The sequence below is a fragment of the Gymnodraco acuticeps genome, unplaced genomic scaffold (genome assembly GCF_902827175.1).
Source record: "Gymnodraco acuticeps unplaced genomic scaffold, fGymAcu1.1, whole genome shotgun sequence".
NCBI classification, from domain to species: domain Eukaryota; kingdom Metazoa; phylum Chordata; class Actinopteri; order Perciformes; family Bathydraconidae; genus Gymnodraco; species Gymnodraco acuticeps.
In genome coordinates this window covers 1059482-1077282 of record NW_022989985.1, presented here as the reverse complement: position 1 = coordinate 1077282, position 17801 = coordinate 1059482, and the positions used below count along the sequence as shown (strand labels likewise).

Genomic DNA, 17801 nt, shown 5'->3' with positions numbered 1-17801 from the left:
ACAGGTCAACTTGTTGTGAATGCATCAGTGTTTTTACCTTTTTAAAAGAAACCTTCCTTGCTAAATACGTGTCATCGTCTGCTTACAGGTCTGATCTACTACGACACTAAGGTCACTGTAATGAACAGAGTACTGAATGCCACAGTGCAGCGGACAGCTGACCATGCTGCTCCAGAGATTACTCTGGACCCTCTGGAGATTGTGGGAGGTAGGAATGCATTCATATAACATATAACACCCCTTGTTGTGCAATACCAATTATGTGCAATATATATATATGCCGTTAATAACTGTGCAATATATACTGGCTTCTATATCTCAGATCTGTTACAGGATGTGTATTTTGTAAATTGTGTAATTTTTCTTTTTAATTTTGTATCTTTAAGATTTTTTAATGCATGCTTCTTGGTTAATATTAAGCTCTCTTTGGCTCATTTCTTGCTGTAACAAATGCAAATGTCCCCTCTGTGGGACGAATAAAGGTATTCTGATTCACTCACAGGTTTATTGTTTCCTATTTTATTCCATTTGCACTGGATCTTTGCACTCATCTGTCGATGTCTTCTTTTTCCCTTCAGGTGAGATCAGATCATCTGAGAACACGTATTTCTGCCAAGCAGCGCGCCAGCTCTCCTGCGTGCCGTCGTCTCAGCTCTGTGTGAAGCTGGCCAGCGGAGGAGACCCGACCTACGCCTTCAACATCCGCTTCACTGGAGAGGAGGTTCATGGCACAAGTAAGAATTTCTCTTCACATTGTTTTTTCTCTACTGCCCTACAGTCTTTTACTTGTCAAGATTTCTTTTGTTAGCCCTCACTGACAAAGCTGTGATACATCTGCTTCTCTCAGGTGGCTCCTTCAGACACTTCCTATGGCAGGTGTGTAAGGAGTTACAGAGTTCTGCTCTGTCTCTGCTGCTCCCCTGCCCCAGTGCTGCAGCCAACCGTAACAAGGTAAGGGTTTCACTGTCTGACACTGTTTCAGGATGTCCTGTTTTACACACTTTTTCTTCCTCTCAACGAGGCATATAATGTTCGATCCTGCATTGACCTCACACTGCCTGAAATCAAAATGTTTCGTCACTGTTTACAAAGCTTATTACTATGCAATGTTTTGAGTTTGATATCAGTGACTATCCCAAGACTGCATGCTTTCTGCGAATCATATCTGGCACAACAAAGTTAATCACAGAAAATGAAATGTGAATCATTATAATTTGTCTCTGTCCTCAGGGGAAGTACATCCTGACGCCCTGCCCTATCAGCTACGCAGAGGAGCAGTTGTTGCACTTCTTTGGTCAGCTTCTTGGCATAGCCATCCGCGCAGATGTTCCACTTCCTCTGGACCTTCTGGGCTCCTTCTGGAAGGGTCTGGTGGGCGAGCCCCTCGACCCTGAGCAGGACCTGCAGGAAGCCGATGTGATCACCTACAACTACGTCAAGAAGTTTGAAAATGTAAGGGACCAGAAGTGAATCCCTCAGGTTTCTCCCTTCTACTAACAAACAAGTTGTTTATTGAGGCTTTCTCTTCCAGTATCAGACTTCCATCTAACAGTGTTGATGATATGGTGGGTAATTTCAGGTCAAAAACGACATGTCTGATTGATGCTCTTGCCCCTGCTAAAGCAAAACCAACCTCTGGTAATAAAGCACCATGGAGAAATGCCACGCGAGTGAGGCTGCGCAAACAACATTGTAGAAAAGCGGAACGCAGGTGGCGCAAGTCACATCTTCTCATTCATTTTGAGATATTTAAGGACAGTCTTCATAGTTATAATCATGAACTACGGAACGCAAGACGCTCCTTTTTCTCTGATATAAACAGCAATAACACCCGTGCGTTATTTTCAACTGTTGACCGGCTATCAAACCCCCGCATACCAATTGCCCCTGAACTCCTCTCTACTGAGTCATGTAACAAATTTGCATAATTTTTTACAACCAAAATTGAAAATATAGGATTAACGGTGAGTGCCTCCATTTCGGGAAAGGGGTCTATGGCAACCATTCATTCTCTTAAAATACACTTAATCCGCAAGACACAGTTTGATCCCATCAGCCATAATGCCCTTGAAGACATAGTGTTGCATTTAAGTTCTTCCTCCTGCTGCTTGTAGAGGAAACTTCTGTGTAGCATGCAATGGAGTCACCGACTCAGGAAGGAGACACGGGAAGAGTCGGAGCTTTGATGTCAAACCACTGTGATTTATTTGGAGTTGGTACCAGAGTATTCACATCACAAATCCAAGAGTCAGAGGTTCTGACTTCACGGTAGAGTTGCCACGTCAATTCTGGAGAGCCTCTCTCTTGCCAGCCCATCTAACTGGTTTCGCAGAGAGTAAACAACATATTTGAGGAGATAGCCTAAACAGTGTGGGAACACAGAGCTACTCGCCTCGGACACTTATGACCTCGAAGATTTTACCTTGGAGTCCACAAATACAGAGAAGGAAGTGTCCCAGTGTACCCACAACACAGACCATCTGTATCCCAGTATTGACCGGTCACAGAATGGGAACAATAACATTATTGGCTAAGCCGCCTGTGTCCTTAAAGAAGGTAAACAGACATCGAGGTTTGTCCTGTATGTTACAAATTGGCGTCTTATGATAATTATTTCCATAACACTGCTTAGATAGTATTCCCACAAGCTTCCTGAACATTTTTTTTAACTGCATGGCATCAGAGCTACTAGAGATAGTCAACACCTCCCTCAGCTCGGGACAGTTCCCAAAAGCACTAAAAACAGCAGTAATCAAGCCTCTTTTAACAAAAAAAACAACCTAGACAGCTCAATCATGCAGAATTATAGGCCAATTTCAAACCTACCCTTCTTGGGTAAAATTATAGAAAAAGCTGTTTTCCATCAACTCAACTTTTTTTTGGCACAAAATAACTGCTTTGATGCTCTCCAGTCTGGATTCAGAGCCCATCACAGCACTGAGACCGCACTTACTGTATGAGGGTCTTAAATAGGGATGGGTATCGTTTGAAATGTATCGATTCCGATTCCGGTTCTGCTTATCGATTCCGGTTCTTATCGATTCCGGTTCTTATCGAGTCCCCGTTTCGATTCCAAAATTGTAAAAGAAAGAGTTCAAACGTTTTAGATAACAAAAATATCGTTATTCTTTTAAGCTTTAACTGACATTTTTACAAATAAAAAATATACATGCAATACAAATGTATTGCACAATAGCTGTGCTTTATTTTAACTGAGCTATGCCTGTGGCAAGCTATTAACAGGCATTACACTGTGCCTTGTCTTTTTCTTTTTTAGTATAGTGGAGCCTCACTTCAGAGTGTTTACCGCGACCCATCTTTGGTGTTATGAAGTGACTGAGCTCGTGAACTGTCTACTGGAGGGCGGGGGAGCCTCGCTGCGGGGCAACTGTGGACCTCTGTCGCCTGTCAGTGCAACTTACATGATGCCGTTATTAAGGGCGGTGCCGGCTGTCAGCGTACTGAGCCGGCCGTCAACGGCCCGCTGACGACCGGCAGTTCTGTGATTCTCCAGAACACACACAGATGGCCAGTCCGCCCTTATCCTGTATTCCACCGGGTCACCGCGGCGCAGACGGACCCGGTGGAATACAGGGTCTACCGCGTTTAGGAACCGTTAAGCAGAACCAAAATTGCGTATTTTGTATGGGTACCCGGTACCCGGCATTTTCTTATCGGTTCTCATCTGGAACCGAGTTTCGGTTCCCCACCCTAGTCTTAAACGATATATATTTAAACACAGGCAAGGGACAAATAACTATTTTGGTACTGCTGGACCTCAGTGCCGCCTTTGATACAGTGGACCACAAATTATTACTGGACAGACTAGAAAACTGTGTTGGTTTATCTGGCAAAGCACTTAATTGGTTCAAATCGTATCTGCAGGACAGGGACTTCTTTGTGTCTGTTGGTTCTTTTTTAAATCGCAACAAACTGCAATGACTTGTGGAGTTCCCCAAGGGTCGATTCTTGGTCCAATTCTATTTACCATATACATGCTTCCACTAGCCCAGATCCTAAAAGTTAACAAAATGTCGTACCACAATTATGCAGATGACACTCAGTTATACATTACAATAAAGCCTGGCGACTACGGACCATTACAATCCCTCACCAACTGCATGGAACAAATCAGTAGCTGGATGAGCAACAATTTCCTACAATTAAACAAAAACAAAACAGACAATTATCTTTGATGCCAAAAGGGAGGAATGGGCTGAAGTAAGCGCTAAACTAGAAGCAAGCGCTAAACTAGAAGCCCTACTGCTAAATACATCGGAAAAGGTGAGAAATCTAGGCGTAGTTCTGGACCCCGACCTCAATTTCAAATCCCATATAAACACAATTACTAAATCAGCATACTATCACCTGAAAAACATAGCCAGACTTGGAACATTCATGTCTCAACAAGACCTTGAAAAACTAGTTCACGCCTTTGTTTTTAGCAGGCTTGAATACTGTAATAGTGTATTTACAGGTCTCTGTAAAAAATCGGTTAGAAAACTACAACTAATCCAGAACGCCGCTGCCAGAGTCCTGACAAAAAAAACAAAAAGAGTAGAACACATTACTCCAGTACTCAGATCACTGCACTGGCTACCAGTAGCTTACAGAATCGATTTTAAAATAATATTGTTAACTTATAAAGCATTAAATGGTTTGGGACCCCAATATATGTCTGACATGTTGCCCTGTTACGAGCCCCCCAGAGCTCTGAGATCATCGGGGGCGGGCTTACTCATTGTTCCCCGGCTCAGAACCAAACACACCGAAGCTGCTTTTAGTTTTTATGCTCCCCACAAATGGAATAAACTTCCAGAAAACCTGAGGTCTTCACCAACGCGGAGTTCTTTTAAGTCGAGGCTAAAAACACTACTTTTTACAGCTGCTTACCCAGAAGCCTTTTAACTTGTTTTAGCGCTTACCGTATTTACAATGTCGTTTTTAAACTATTTTATATCTCATTAATGCATTGTTTTTATGAAACTGTAATTCCATTATGTTTATGTATTATGTTCCTCTCTGTTCTACTATCATGTGTTAATGATCATGTAAAGCACTTTGAAATGTGCTATATAAATAAACATACCGTACCTTACTAACGTAGTTCTAATGACGTTAATGAGACGTGTGTTCTCTACCCTTCAGGCGAGTGATGAGGCGGAGCTGGAGGCCCTGTGTGCTGAGATCTCCTCCCAGCACCACTCGGGAGAAAGCCCCGACTCCCCCAGCCGGCCCTGCTGCACCTTCACATACATCACTATGACGGGCGAGGAGGTGGAGCTTTGTCAGGGAGGTCGCAGCCTCATCGTCAGGTACAGGAATCACATCGTTGTCTTATTCCATCCTCATTATCAACTGTTTCTAACTGTCTCTACAATAGTCTCATTCTTAATCTTAAAATGTTGTGTGTTTGTGTTTTTAAAGCTGGGACAATAAGGACATGTATGCGCGGGCAGTGCGGAGCCTCCGTCTGCGGGAGCTGCAGAACGTGGAGTGTATGACGGCGGTGCGTTCAGGGCTCGGCGCCATCATTCCTCTGCAGCTACTCACCATGCTCATCCCTTTAGAGATGGAGCTACGCACCTGCGGCCTGCCTTACATCAACCTGGAGTTCCTTAAGGTAATGCAGACACTTGTGACAGTAAATGTTGAAGTCTGTTTATATCACCAATAAATATGTCAGTGGTTTACATGAGAAACACCTTATTTCCTTACAGTTAAGTATTGATCAAATGTAATCCCTCTGCAGGCTCACACCATGTATCAGGTGGGTCTGATGGAGACCGACCAGCACATCGAGTTCTTCTGGAGCGCGCTGGAGATGTTCACTCAAGAGGAGCTCTGCAAGTTCATTAAGTTTGCCTGCAATCAGGAGAGAATACCGTTCACCTGCCCCTGCAAGGACGGGGGGCCTGACACCGCCCACGTCCCCCCGTACCCAATGAAGATCGCCCCTCCTGATGGAGCTGCAGGTAATGGCTAACAAGGTTTCAACAGAGCCGCGATTAAACTGTGCTGTCCATCTCTCTATCTTCTTAGTGCTGTTAGTGCAGAAAGTACTGATAGCTATAATCAAAGCTCGTCTTGTCTTAAAACTTTAGACAGACCTTGGACATGTTTGTGATAGCTTGCTTGTGTCTGTAAATGAATAGATTTGTACAATTGACGTATGAAGCTGTTACATGAAGGAAGATAAATAGTTTCTGATGTGTGACTTTCACATCTTTCCAAGAAGAGGGATCTATTGTAGTTTTCAGACTCACTATTTTTAATCACGTTCTACTTCAGTTATCTATAGATAAGATAACACTTACTTTTATCAGCTAAACAGGCCTATTATCACTTGTTCCTGCAGTTTCACGTAGAACTCCAGTGGTAATACCTCGATTCATTGTGCAACAGAAGCGATTTTGTTGTGATGCACCTTGCTGTTTTTCTCCTCTCCAGGTCAGCCTGACTCTCGCTACATCCGCGTGGAGACCTGTATGTTCATGGTGAAGCTGCCCCAGTACAGCTCTTTGGATGTGATGCTGGAGAAACTGCGATACGCCATCCACTACCGCGAGGACCCTCTCAGCGGCTAAGAAGACTTGACAGCCCTACGTCCACAAGCGTCCCCTTCCTCTGAGACACACCACTTTAATTTCATTTTGAGTTGCTGTTAATGCTTTGCATGTTTATCCCTGCTTTCTTTGTTTTTACACAAATGCTACATTTTTTTTTTTTATTTAGTTTGAGGCATATTTTTGTGAAGAATTCAGGGAAGTTACTCTGACACTGTTAACAAGTGTCTGTGTTGCACTGAGTTTGATGATGGCATTGAAGTGAAACAACTGTGACATAGTTTTGGTTTTGACTTTTCCCTTCCCCTACATTAAAAAGAGGGTTTAACAACATTCAGTCAAGTTCTGTGAATTGAACAGCTTAACAGGATGTCATCAGATCTGCGGTGACATTATAGTATTGAAAACGTTGCACTGCTGTGAAGGCAACACACAAACTGTTACTCTCCTAAAGCTTAACCTAGCTGCCTCTCTCTGTCTCCCCTCTGTGGGGGTGATGTTCTGAAACATGCCTTTGCTGTAGGAGCCTCTGCAGAGGGTGATGTTGGAGAGAAAACCACTGATTTCCACCGAATTGAGTTTTGAGGTACGACTACTAGCAACATTAAGGAGATGTGTGTTGCTGCCTATTTTTTCCGCTATGAGAAAGCAGAAGATGGGAACAAGTGCTGTACAGGATATGATGTAGTTTACTGCCTGTTTAAAAAAAAAAATGAACTTCTAATGGACAAAGTAACTTATGCCTATATAAACTGAATACATTTTATCCAAGTCTCTGAAGAGAGGGTATTTAAGTCGTGTAAAAAGTCATACTAATCTATTAGTTTATGAAATTGCTCTTTGATTTCTCTGAGTAGCTCTGGCGGCATGTTAGGGCAGTGGAGAGGAGAGGCCTGTCGGATCTGATATGCCTGCATTTCAGGTTTGTGAAACCTGTGTTGCTTTGTGAAAATTGGAAGGAGAATACATTCTCAAAAGCCGCTCTCCTACTTTGTTTGTGTGCTACTGCTACTGAATGTGCAACAACCCCCCCTCGCTCCCCAAAACACACTGGGGGAGGGGCGGCGGATTATCTGGAGTTCTGCCTTTTTATAGTTTTCTTTATTAAAAGAACAGGATTCTGCTGTTTATTGTTTATTTTTTCTTTCTTTCTTTTACCCATAACCAAATGTTTAGCTGTGTAAAAATAAAATCAAAGAAAAAAATGTAAATAGACTGAAGTTATGTTTGATGGCAATTTTTATTAATTGCTAACTCACTTCACCTTATAATTTTATTTTTTCGTTTGCACTACTCTTCCAAGAAAATATTCTAAAATGAGCAAACTGGGCGATGTCTGTTGGATATCCCGTTTGTTGTGTTATTTTTTATGAATTTTGGAAATACCAGTAATCTTATCACCTTTTGTCTTGTACTCAGATGGATTCAATTTCTTCTACTCATGGTGAAACATGTTTTCTTGTGTGAGTAAGATCGCCATTTTGCTTAGAACTGAAATACAGCCCAGAATTGACACATAACGGATATTGGATTGTTGAATTGCTTGCGAGTTTTGATTTTGGTTCAGTTCTTTGAAGGGTGACACACCGCTGCTAACAGGGACGCTCTCTCCTCTACTTGCTCCTCTTCTGGGGGAGTAGATAAGGTTATAAAAGGACATATCCATACAAGAGGTGTTGCGAGAAAAATGTGTGCTGTACATTTACTTGATATTTATTACAATTATTTATGGTTGCATTAACTTAACTTTTACTGTCTTACCTCTGCACATCAGAAACGTAACATATCTAAAATGGATTATACAGATGTAAAGAATCGGATGGCATTTGAGATTTCTGTGTCACAATAAAGAAATGTCTTCATGTAAAAAGAACTCTGTCCTGCTTTATGTATTTTATATATTGCCCCCTTATATATTTCTGTGCTTATTTTAGTAATTTTTTCTTTAAGACATTGCTGGGATAAACATTCAGTCTGGTTGGGGAAAACAGGTTTCATAAATGTTTTTTTGTTTTTTTACTATCATTTGCATAACATCTGAACAGTGCGGATATGCTTGTTACATGTGTGCACAGACAATGAGTGTTGGTCATGGTGATTGACGCCTGTGAAAACATGTTTTTCCTGCTTTAGGACATGCCCTTTATGTAAGGACCCTGCGACTCTGGTTTCGTCACAACTGCTTGTAAACCAGACACCTTCAGATCTGGGCCAGGCCAGTTCCAGCTGGATCTCCAGTCATGCTTTTCACTGACTCACTGTCCCTCCTGCTCATTATACGCTCTATTCAAAGAGTACTATCCGTAACTATAGGAGCAAGGTTTCATCAGTAAACATCAAATAATTGGTCATATTTATTTGTTACACTGTAAATTCAGTTCATAAGATATATTTCCAATTGCTCCAGAAGCTAAGCTATACTGTGGACTACCAACAGTGTGTAACTGAGAACAGCGTGTTCAAACAAATACATCAATCTATATATAAGTAACGTTTTTGGTATTTTTAATTTTAAAAAATGTCATTGATTGTTCAAACAATGCACAGTACAACACAGAATACTGCACACACCCCAAGCTAAACAGCACATTCAGTAAAAACAGATATAAATGTAATTAAACAAACAATGATACAAAATAAAATGAAATACGTCACATAATTAAAACTAGTATATGTATATAAACCCTATCAAATAAATGTAATATTGTTTCCAGTCTACTTTTATAAATCATTTCAAGTACCTGTCAGTTTAGGCGAGACAGTTATTATAAACTGTATCAAGTTGTAATATTTTAAACGTTTAATGCCAAGTCTAGGTTTCCCAGGAGGAATTCTAGAAATGTCCCTAGCATGTTGACGTGTTGGTTAAAGAACCAACTGTCCCTCACACACACATACTGTAAGGGCCCTGCCAATTGCTTTTATGAGCCCCAGACCAATGAGAAACTTTGAAAAGGGCCACATCCCCCAAAACTCCAGCCAATTGAGTGACTTCTGTTCAGTGTGTTCAAAAGGTGTGGAGATGTCTGCTCTGGTCATGCGATGTGCGACTGACCTATAAACAGCTTCTTCCTTTAAAGTGCCCCTTCATCTGGAAGGCAAACACTGCTGACTAAGAACCTAATTTTAGGATGTCTATGTTGACAAAATTACTTGTGCTACTCTGCTTTGTTTTTAAGTTGTAGGTCAAATATACAACTTTATATTTAGCTAATTTATTCATAAAGCACCACAGCGGCTCAAATATGTAATTGTGTATGCATTGTGTCTGCCAAAGCACTCACTGAGGAGAGAGGAACCTTATTAGAGAGTAAGCTACTGAGGCCGGGGCTATTCATGAATTGTCTTACAATGAATAGTTTAATGCTATGGGAGGAATAGTATTTAAGCTGTAGCCAAAGTAATAACTTTACATTGTCAGACATCCAGAAGTCATGTCAAGGGGCCATCCATGACAAATGCAATACATAAATACATTGTATAAACACACAACTAATATAATGAAGCATTTTTTTGGGATGTTTGTTTAAAGAGATAATAAGGAATAACCTAATTTGGAATTTCTCTACTTGCAATTTTGACATAAATGAGAGATAAGCTAATATTGCCTGGACTATTTACATCGTTTTATTATAAAAAATAGTATTTGTAGAAATCTCATATAAAAATAGTAAACACATTAAAAGTAGAAGTCCACTTACATATTCATGTTCATACATATGCATGACTGTAAGTTAAAGCTTATGTTGTGAGGGAGTGGTCTCATCTCTATTTTATATACTATCCTATCCTCAGTCAGGAATAAGAAATTGTCTCGGTGGAGAAATGATTCTTTAGGCAGAATATTCAGAAATATAATTTATTATTTTTTAAATACAATTCAATGTACAAAAGCAGAAGAAAAACATACTGGCAAACTTAAAACCAATACAACCTGAAAGTGTTGGTGTACTTTTTTTGTTAAAAGTCGAAAAACTACCTCTACCAGAACAGCATCACAATGATAAAGGCTTTACAAGATAAAAAACAATCCCTCCAGCATCTCTGTCCACATGTCAGCGCTCAGGAGTGTCTCAGTCTGGAATGATTCGGTCTATGGAGCACGTGAATGACGGGGGTTTATGGATCGAGACCAGCAGATGAAGGAATAGAGGAAAGGTCAGAAAGACCCGAGGTAGTTGGACGCACTAGACGATACCGAGCTGTTTTTTCAGCCTCGCTAGCTGCTCCATGCTGATGTTGTTGCCGCCGCATACCACGATGACCACCGGGCCGAGACGCTGTGCCAGCTTGCCCTCACCCTGCAGCCTTTTGATAACGCCGCTGTACACGGCTGCCAGGGCGGCCCCGCAGGCGGGCTCCACCAGGACCTTCTCATCATCTGCAGGAAGAGGACACACCAGGAGAGAGATCAGTCTCACTGCAGCAGTTTAAGACCTATTTTTTGGATCAGTGTGTAGGAGCAGGTTGTACTCACCAACAAAGTGTTCCACAGCTTTTACGGCCTCCTGGTCTGTGACTAATTCTGAGAAAACCGTGTGCTCCCCCACCAATTTAAACGTCTGTGCAGACACCCTTGTCAGGCCCAGAGTGGTTGCAACACTAGAGAGCAAAGAAGAAGGGTTAATCCTAGGAACTATGTGAGAAAAAGCAGATAATGTTATAATTTGTGTATGATATCTTTGTTTATGAATTACCTGGTAATTTCAGGTAAAGTGACCAGCTCCCCAGCCTTCATTGCTGCATTGAGGCTGTGTGCTCCAATGGTTTCCATGGCTACAATGGGCACGTCAGCCCAGCATGCACGGCGCAGTCCCTCCACCACCCCGTTCAGCAGGCCTCCGCCTCCCACTGACAACACGATGGCTCCCGGCTTCACCTTAAGGTCCTGCTCCAGCTCCTTCACCAGAGACGTGTGGCCTTCCCTGCACACATGAACACAACACAGACCCTGTTAGTTTCAAAGTAATCTGGATGCATTTTTATTAAAATGTGAGAAAGAAACAGCCATTCCTTGAATGCATCATATCAGGAGATTCACTGTATTTATGGTTGTTGGTAACATTTTGACTGTGACATGTGATCACCCCATAAAGTAAGCACTGTGATAAGATACCATGTTATGTGACATAACACTTCATACATGTATGATGACACCGCATGATAAGACACAGTTACTATCATTTGCACATCCTAAAAGTAATTAAATGTTCACATCTAACCACGCCTCCATCTCTTATCTGTTCATGACAGATAGATATCTATGCAGGAATTCCTTCACAGTACATAGTAATGTATATGCTGTCACAACCCCTGAACGACAGGCGGACTCAGATAAACTCACCAGATGAGCGGATCATCAAAGGGAGAAATGAATATCCAGCTGGGGTTGTTTGCCACAAGCTGCTGTCCGTATTCAATGCTCTCATTTAGTGCCTGAAAGAGACACAACATCATGTCATGTGTTGAACCATTTTGCGTTGTCAGCCTGTTTAAATTGCAATTCAAATCTCTCCAAAATTCACCTAATCCTATTTATGCTTAAAAATATGACATTATGATGTAAGGATTGTAGTAAACAACACATGAGATTAGCTTACCTTGCCATAAATCACCACAGTGGCGCCCTCGTCCTTCAGCCTCTCCACCGTTGGGTTTGGTGTAACACTTGGTACTACTATAGTTGCAGGAACCCCGAGCTGACGGGCGGAGTAAGCTGCGGCCATACCAGCATTTCCACCTGTTGGAACCAAAAGGCTTCAAAGATTACACACTCAAACACACCGGCAGAGGCAAAGATAACTCTAACATTGATTTAATGTTTTTGCTTCAGTGCTTACCTGAACAGCAGACAAACCGCTCACACCCTCGCTCTGCCCACTACAAGAAAAAGAGACATAACAGTCAGGATCAAAAGACAGAGTGTAAAACAATCCAAGTTGTCTGACTGGTATTTACTGGGTCATTATGGTCAATAGTGGAATGTAACAAAATTATTTTCACTTTACTTAAGTACTGCTTTTACATATTTGCACTTATCTTGAGAATCTCCTTCTCATGCTTCTATAAACTTAAATTCCCCCAAATATCATTGGCAAATACCATACACTTTACTCCAGTACATTTGTTTGACACAAAGTATCTAGAATTGGCTCAACATTGACAAACTACAACATTAAACTACTCTTACATTTATAAATAAGTGATAAAAATCAGGATAGATATTTTATAATAATACTATAAAAGGAGCCATTTTGCATTCCGTGTACTTTTTCCGTTTACTGTTATACTTTGAGTACATTTGGCTGATAATACTTCTGTATATCTACTCAAGTAACATTTTGAGGTCACAAATGTTACTTTAAATTGAGTATTTGAAGATCCAAGTATTTCTACTTGTACATAATTAAAGGAAATTAGTAATTCTTCCACCTCTTTTTGAATCTAAGTTTAGCACGACACAACACAGGAAAGGTCCAGTCACCCCAAAACAGAGAAGAAGTACTCACAGTTTTGCAGAGGTGTCCGATGCCCCTGATCTTAAATGATCCGGTGGGCTGAGATGAATCCAGCTTGAGGTAAACTGAAGTCCCAGCTACTTTAGTCAGGGGAAGGCTCTGCCTCAGCGGAGTGGCCACATGAAGAGGCTGATGGTTCTTCATCTCACTGTAAACAAACACATTATTTGTCAAGTAAAATCCAAATAATTCAAATACTTTTCATTTAAAAAACAAAATCAAATTACCTTTTTAGATGTATTGCAGGATAACAAGTTGGGTTAAATATCACTTATCCAAAACGTCCTTTACTTCTTGACTCTAGCATCTTAAGTGCACATATATACTCAGTGGTGCTGTGGGCTTGGCAGAGGAGGCCCACATATTGGCCAATCAGTGATAGGCATTTTGGCACCAGACCCTCCCAGTGACCGCGAGGAAGAGGATGATTGGAATTCCTCCCATTTATTATCATCCCATTATCCCCCATAATGTTGTTAATCTGTTATGATCCAAATGTAGACTGTTTTTTTGTTGTTGTATTTTCAAACAACCTTCTGTGGTGTAAATGGAGAGCATTTGCGCTAAATTAGCACCTGTTAATTAAAAAAGGTAATATTTTAATCGCTCTTCATGATAAAAGGGTGCAAAAACGTATTTTCCAACAGTCATTAGTTCGTTTCACAGTTCTCTGCTTTGCTGTGACCCCGTGGCTGTGACATTTTTACTCGCTGTCCTTGGCGCGTTGCTCTCCCCTCTAAAGGAGTTGCACCCTCCGCAGACATTACCAAAAGAGTCGCTACTATTTTTTGCCGCGATGGAACAGCCTCCGTGTGCACTGTGCAGGGTTCAAACCTGTATGATCCGGTGGGCCGGTCAGTGGCAGCTGCTGGTATAAAACGCTTTAATAATAGTCAGCTAAGTCAGTCTTTATAAGATAAGATAAGACTTTATTCATCCCGAAGGAAATTGTTGTGCCAGAGTAACACAATACAATAAACACAATAAAAAACACAGCAGCAAAACTGTACACTAAAAGTGCAGCAAAAAGAGCAATTAAACATCCACAGACAACATGAAACGAAACATAGAAGGTCACACAATCAATGAAATTATTATTAGCAGTAGTTAGTAGTGCAAAAAATAAAACGTAGTGGCAGTTACAAAATTGCACGTTATCATAGCATTATTAATAATACTAATAATATAATAATATTGCACATAGTTATATATATAGCAGTGAGTGTATTGCAATGATGTTAATTGTCTTGATATGTATATTGCACATTTATAATGAAAATAGTTTTTAAATCAAACAATTGGTGGAATGTAATTAAGAAGTAAACTTGCAGGCTACGAATTGCAGGTATTTGTTCTTGATTTGAGATTAAAAACTACAATATTGTTTTATTGAATGATTCAGATTAAATTATCGGGCTATATATTAAATATTGAGAATAATAAGCCCCAGATACAATATTGAAACCTGAATAGGGGGGGGAGTGGGGACGAAAACACTCTTTCCTCAGGTAATCAGAGACTAATTAGATAAGATCAACCAAATGTCAATATTAAGGTTACACTAGTCTGACAATTATCTATACCATTTAAAAAAGATTAAATATTGTTACCAATATGGAAAGAGTCACATCACAGATCAGGAACATTTGCATTGCAACAAGTAGAAAAACACATTCAATTTCAATGATGTATTTTGACTCATTGAGCATAGTGTTATAGAAATACAGTATTATTAACTTACTTAGTAATATTATGAAATAACAGTGATTGAGTTTTGTTGTTTGGGCATAGACACCTTCAATCAATGTGCCTCTACATATTTTAGTGTTGCAATTTGTGCAGAAAATTAAATGAACACATTATTACTTTATCAACTATCCTATCATTTAAATACCAACCAATGACAAATGTATGTTAAAAAATACTGTTACATGGTCTGTTATGATATCGCTGCTAAGCCTAGGAACAGTTGTAAACAAGAACATCATGTGCTAGCTAGACAAGCTACCCTTGACACATGCATACCATGTCACTTACACAAAGAAACAAATGATGAAATCTACTTAAGTTTAGATTAATCACTACACATAATGCTCACCTACTCATTGTGTGTTTTAGCTGCCTTGATTTTGAGCTCATTGATGTAACTGGTTCTATTTTGTGAACCTCTTACAAGCCACTTTAGTAATAGGCTTACTTTCCTTGAATGTGGTCATACCAACAGAGTAATGAGTTTGAGATAAAAGAGAGAGTAGAGGAGAGTTTATGTACAATTAACCTGCAATTCAGTAGACATGTATCACATTTCAGTAAGTAAGACCCACAAGGAGCTGTTACAGTGATACAAATACTGAAACCAAACTACTATATAGCATTGTTAACTTCCATAACTACTGTATGGAGCTGGACCTTTATCATGCAGTGTCATGTACTCATAATCACAATTACATTTTATTGTATGGAAGCATTGTTAGAAATAAAGTCTGAGTTTTGAGAATAGATAACACAATGACCAATGCTGTTTCCATTAGCAAAACAAAACAATTTTCAGATTTTGTGTCAAAAACTGACCTTAAAATTCAGTAAAAATGTTCAGATTTTTCGTCAAAAACTGACCTTAAAATTCAGTAACAATAAAATAAATTGATTCAGTTTTGTTTTAAGGTCTTTGTAATCATTTTGATCATAAATCTTAAAAAAACACAAGTGAACACAAAAAGACAATGTTTTCACATGATTAATATTACACTTATTGTACAAGGCCCATTGCAGTTTAAACAATCTCGTGTGTAACACATAAAAAAACGACACACTATGAGTTTTGACTCTTAAGCAGAAAAAACAAAGGTGAAGCCTATTCAAATGTTAACTATGGCCCTTTTTTAATGTAGTAAACCCTGTGCAAGTAATACAACACACAGTATCAGGAACCCTCAACTGCCACAACTGAATGCAATGCAGGCAGCCACAAATAAACACTAAAGAGATGCCAACGGAAAAGGCTTATTGCAAGACTAGCTTGTTCTTCTGATGGAATTACATGGCTGCTGGTGTCGAGACTAAAGGCCACTCTGTAAAGGATTGTTGCACCATCTGCTGGTGATGGGCTGCACACACAAACAATATATGTTTTATCCAAGTGCATTTGGTCAGTCTCTCTTATTTCTTGGTTTTATAAGACAGACTGCTTGCATATTTATGCGAAATTAAGTTTGCTATCTCTTCTGTGGCTGCAAAACAGTTTAATGAGGGTGGAGATTTTGTACTCAAAACAAAACTGAGGGAAACTGCAGTCAGCTGAAAATTCTCTGACTTAACTAAAATCCTGCTGCGTTCAAGCAATGTCTGCAAATAGTGTTCTCCTTCTTCTCTTTTGGTTTTAAGGCACAACCAGAGATGGCAAAAGTACACACATCCTTTACTCAAGTAGAATTACAGATACTCGTGATTAAAAATACTCTGGTAAAAGTAGAAGTACTGACTAAACTTCTTTACTCAAGTAAAAGTAAAGAAGTATGGGCTTCGAAATGTACTTAAAGGGGACCTATGCAAAATGCAAGTCTTTTATACAGAAACATGTGTCCTCTCTGTGTAACGAGATTCTGAAAGTTTCAGGAAAAAAGATTCGCTCACCTTTTGTCCTGATCCATTTATATAAAAACCTGTCTGAATTTTGGCCACTTTATGATGTCTCAACGATTTTTTGGCTTGTGTAACCATTAGCCAATTACCAACCAAGGTAACCCCCCCCCCCCCCACCTTATCACCTGAATCTCCTCCTAGAGCACCATTGTGTTCTTTTTAACCAAATATCTCTCAGAGGGGCGTGGCTCCTTATTTTCATCTAGAGTGAAAGACAGAGAATCAGCACTTTTGAAACAGGGCTGAAACAGAGGAGTTTATGGGATGCTACAATGCATGATCTGTTGGGTATTTCAAGCCAAACACTTCAGAGACATGTTTTGTATCTGAGACCTATTATATATTGATGAACAACAGTATGATAGGGGACCTTTAAGTAAAAAGTACCCATAACTATGAGGGGCCGTACAGGCCATAATTCATACTGGTCCTCTCACGCACATACATTCTCCTTTTACATACATATATTTTCACTCTTACATACATACATTCTCCTTTTACATACATATATTTTCACTCTTACATACATACATTCTCCTTTTACATACATATATTTTATAATATGCATGTCTGAAGAGAATATATGTATGCAAGAGAAGAATGTATGTATGTGTGAAGACAATATATATGCAAGTGAAGAATGTATGTATGTGTGAAGACAATATATGTATGTGAGAGAAGAATGTATGTATGTGAGAGATAAAGTATAGTGGAAACGGAAGGAGTATGGTTGAAACGGAAGGCAGGTCATTCTTGCGCTGTGATTGGCTCAGAAGGTCGAGCGGGGCGGGCTCATGTTCAGAACTTCTGATTTCAAATCAACATAACATGATGGAGGGAGATGATTCGCGTAGATTGCAGCAAGCATTAGGGGTTTTAAGGAACATTTTGTCAACCCCTGAAACTGTCACATCCCTGGCCAGGTGTCCTTGCGGGTGCGTTCGCTTTACTTATCAGAGCGTGCCGTAAGGGCGGTTACCCTTTGGTTTATAAACTCCCGCCTGGGATGGACTGATGCATTAGATTATGTGCTATATGGAGGGGACTTTGACAGAGTATTTCTCACAAAGTACAC

General features: G+C 40.1%; 2 protein-coding genes across 2 annotated transcripts in view; one reads left to right on the top strand and one right to left on the bottom strand.

Moving 5' to 3' along the window:
* Nucleotides 1-8439, top strand: part of LOC117543851 (probable E3 ubiquitin-protein ligase HECTD4) — a 47624-nt gene extending 39185 nt beyond the window's left edge. Inside the window, 8 exon segments of the mRNA XM_034212432.1 lie at nt 89-208; nt 579-734; nt 848-951; nt 1231-1452; nt 5149-5315; nt 5428-5623; nt 5753-5975; nt 6451-8439. Of these exon segments, the coding sequence (XP_034068323.1) occupies nt 89-208; nt 579-734; nt 848-951; nt 1231-1452; nt 5149-5315; nt 5428-5623; nt 5753-5975; nt 6451-6587 (1325 nt within the window). The 3' untranslated portion in view covers nt 6588-8439.
* Nucleotides 8440-10409: 1970 nt separating this feature from the next.
* LOC117543852 (L-serine dehydratase/L-threonine deaminase-like) lies at nt 10410-13447 on the bottom strand. The gene is made up of 8 exons (XM_034212433.1): nt 13312-13447; nt 13076-13232; nt 12407-12446; nt 12167-12306; nt 11911-12002; nt 11264-11491; nt 11044-11168; nt 10410-10947 (listed from the first exon to the last, which is right to left on the bottom strand). Exons 2-8 carry the CDS (start codon nt 13226-13228, stop codon nt 10754-10756), a joined length of 972 nt encoding a protein of 323 aa, XP_034068324.1. The 5' UTR covers nt 13229-13232; nt 13312-13447; the 3' UTR covers nt 10410-10753.
* Between the last annotated feature and the right edge of the window lie 4354 nt (nt 13448-17801).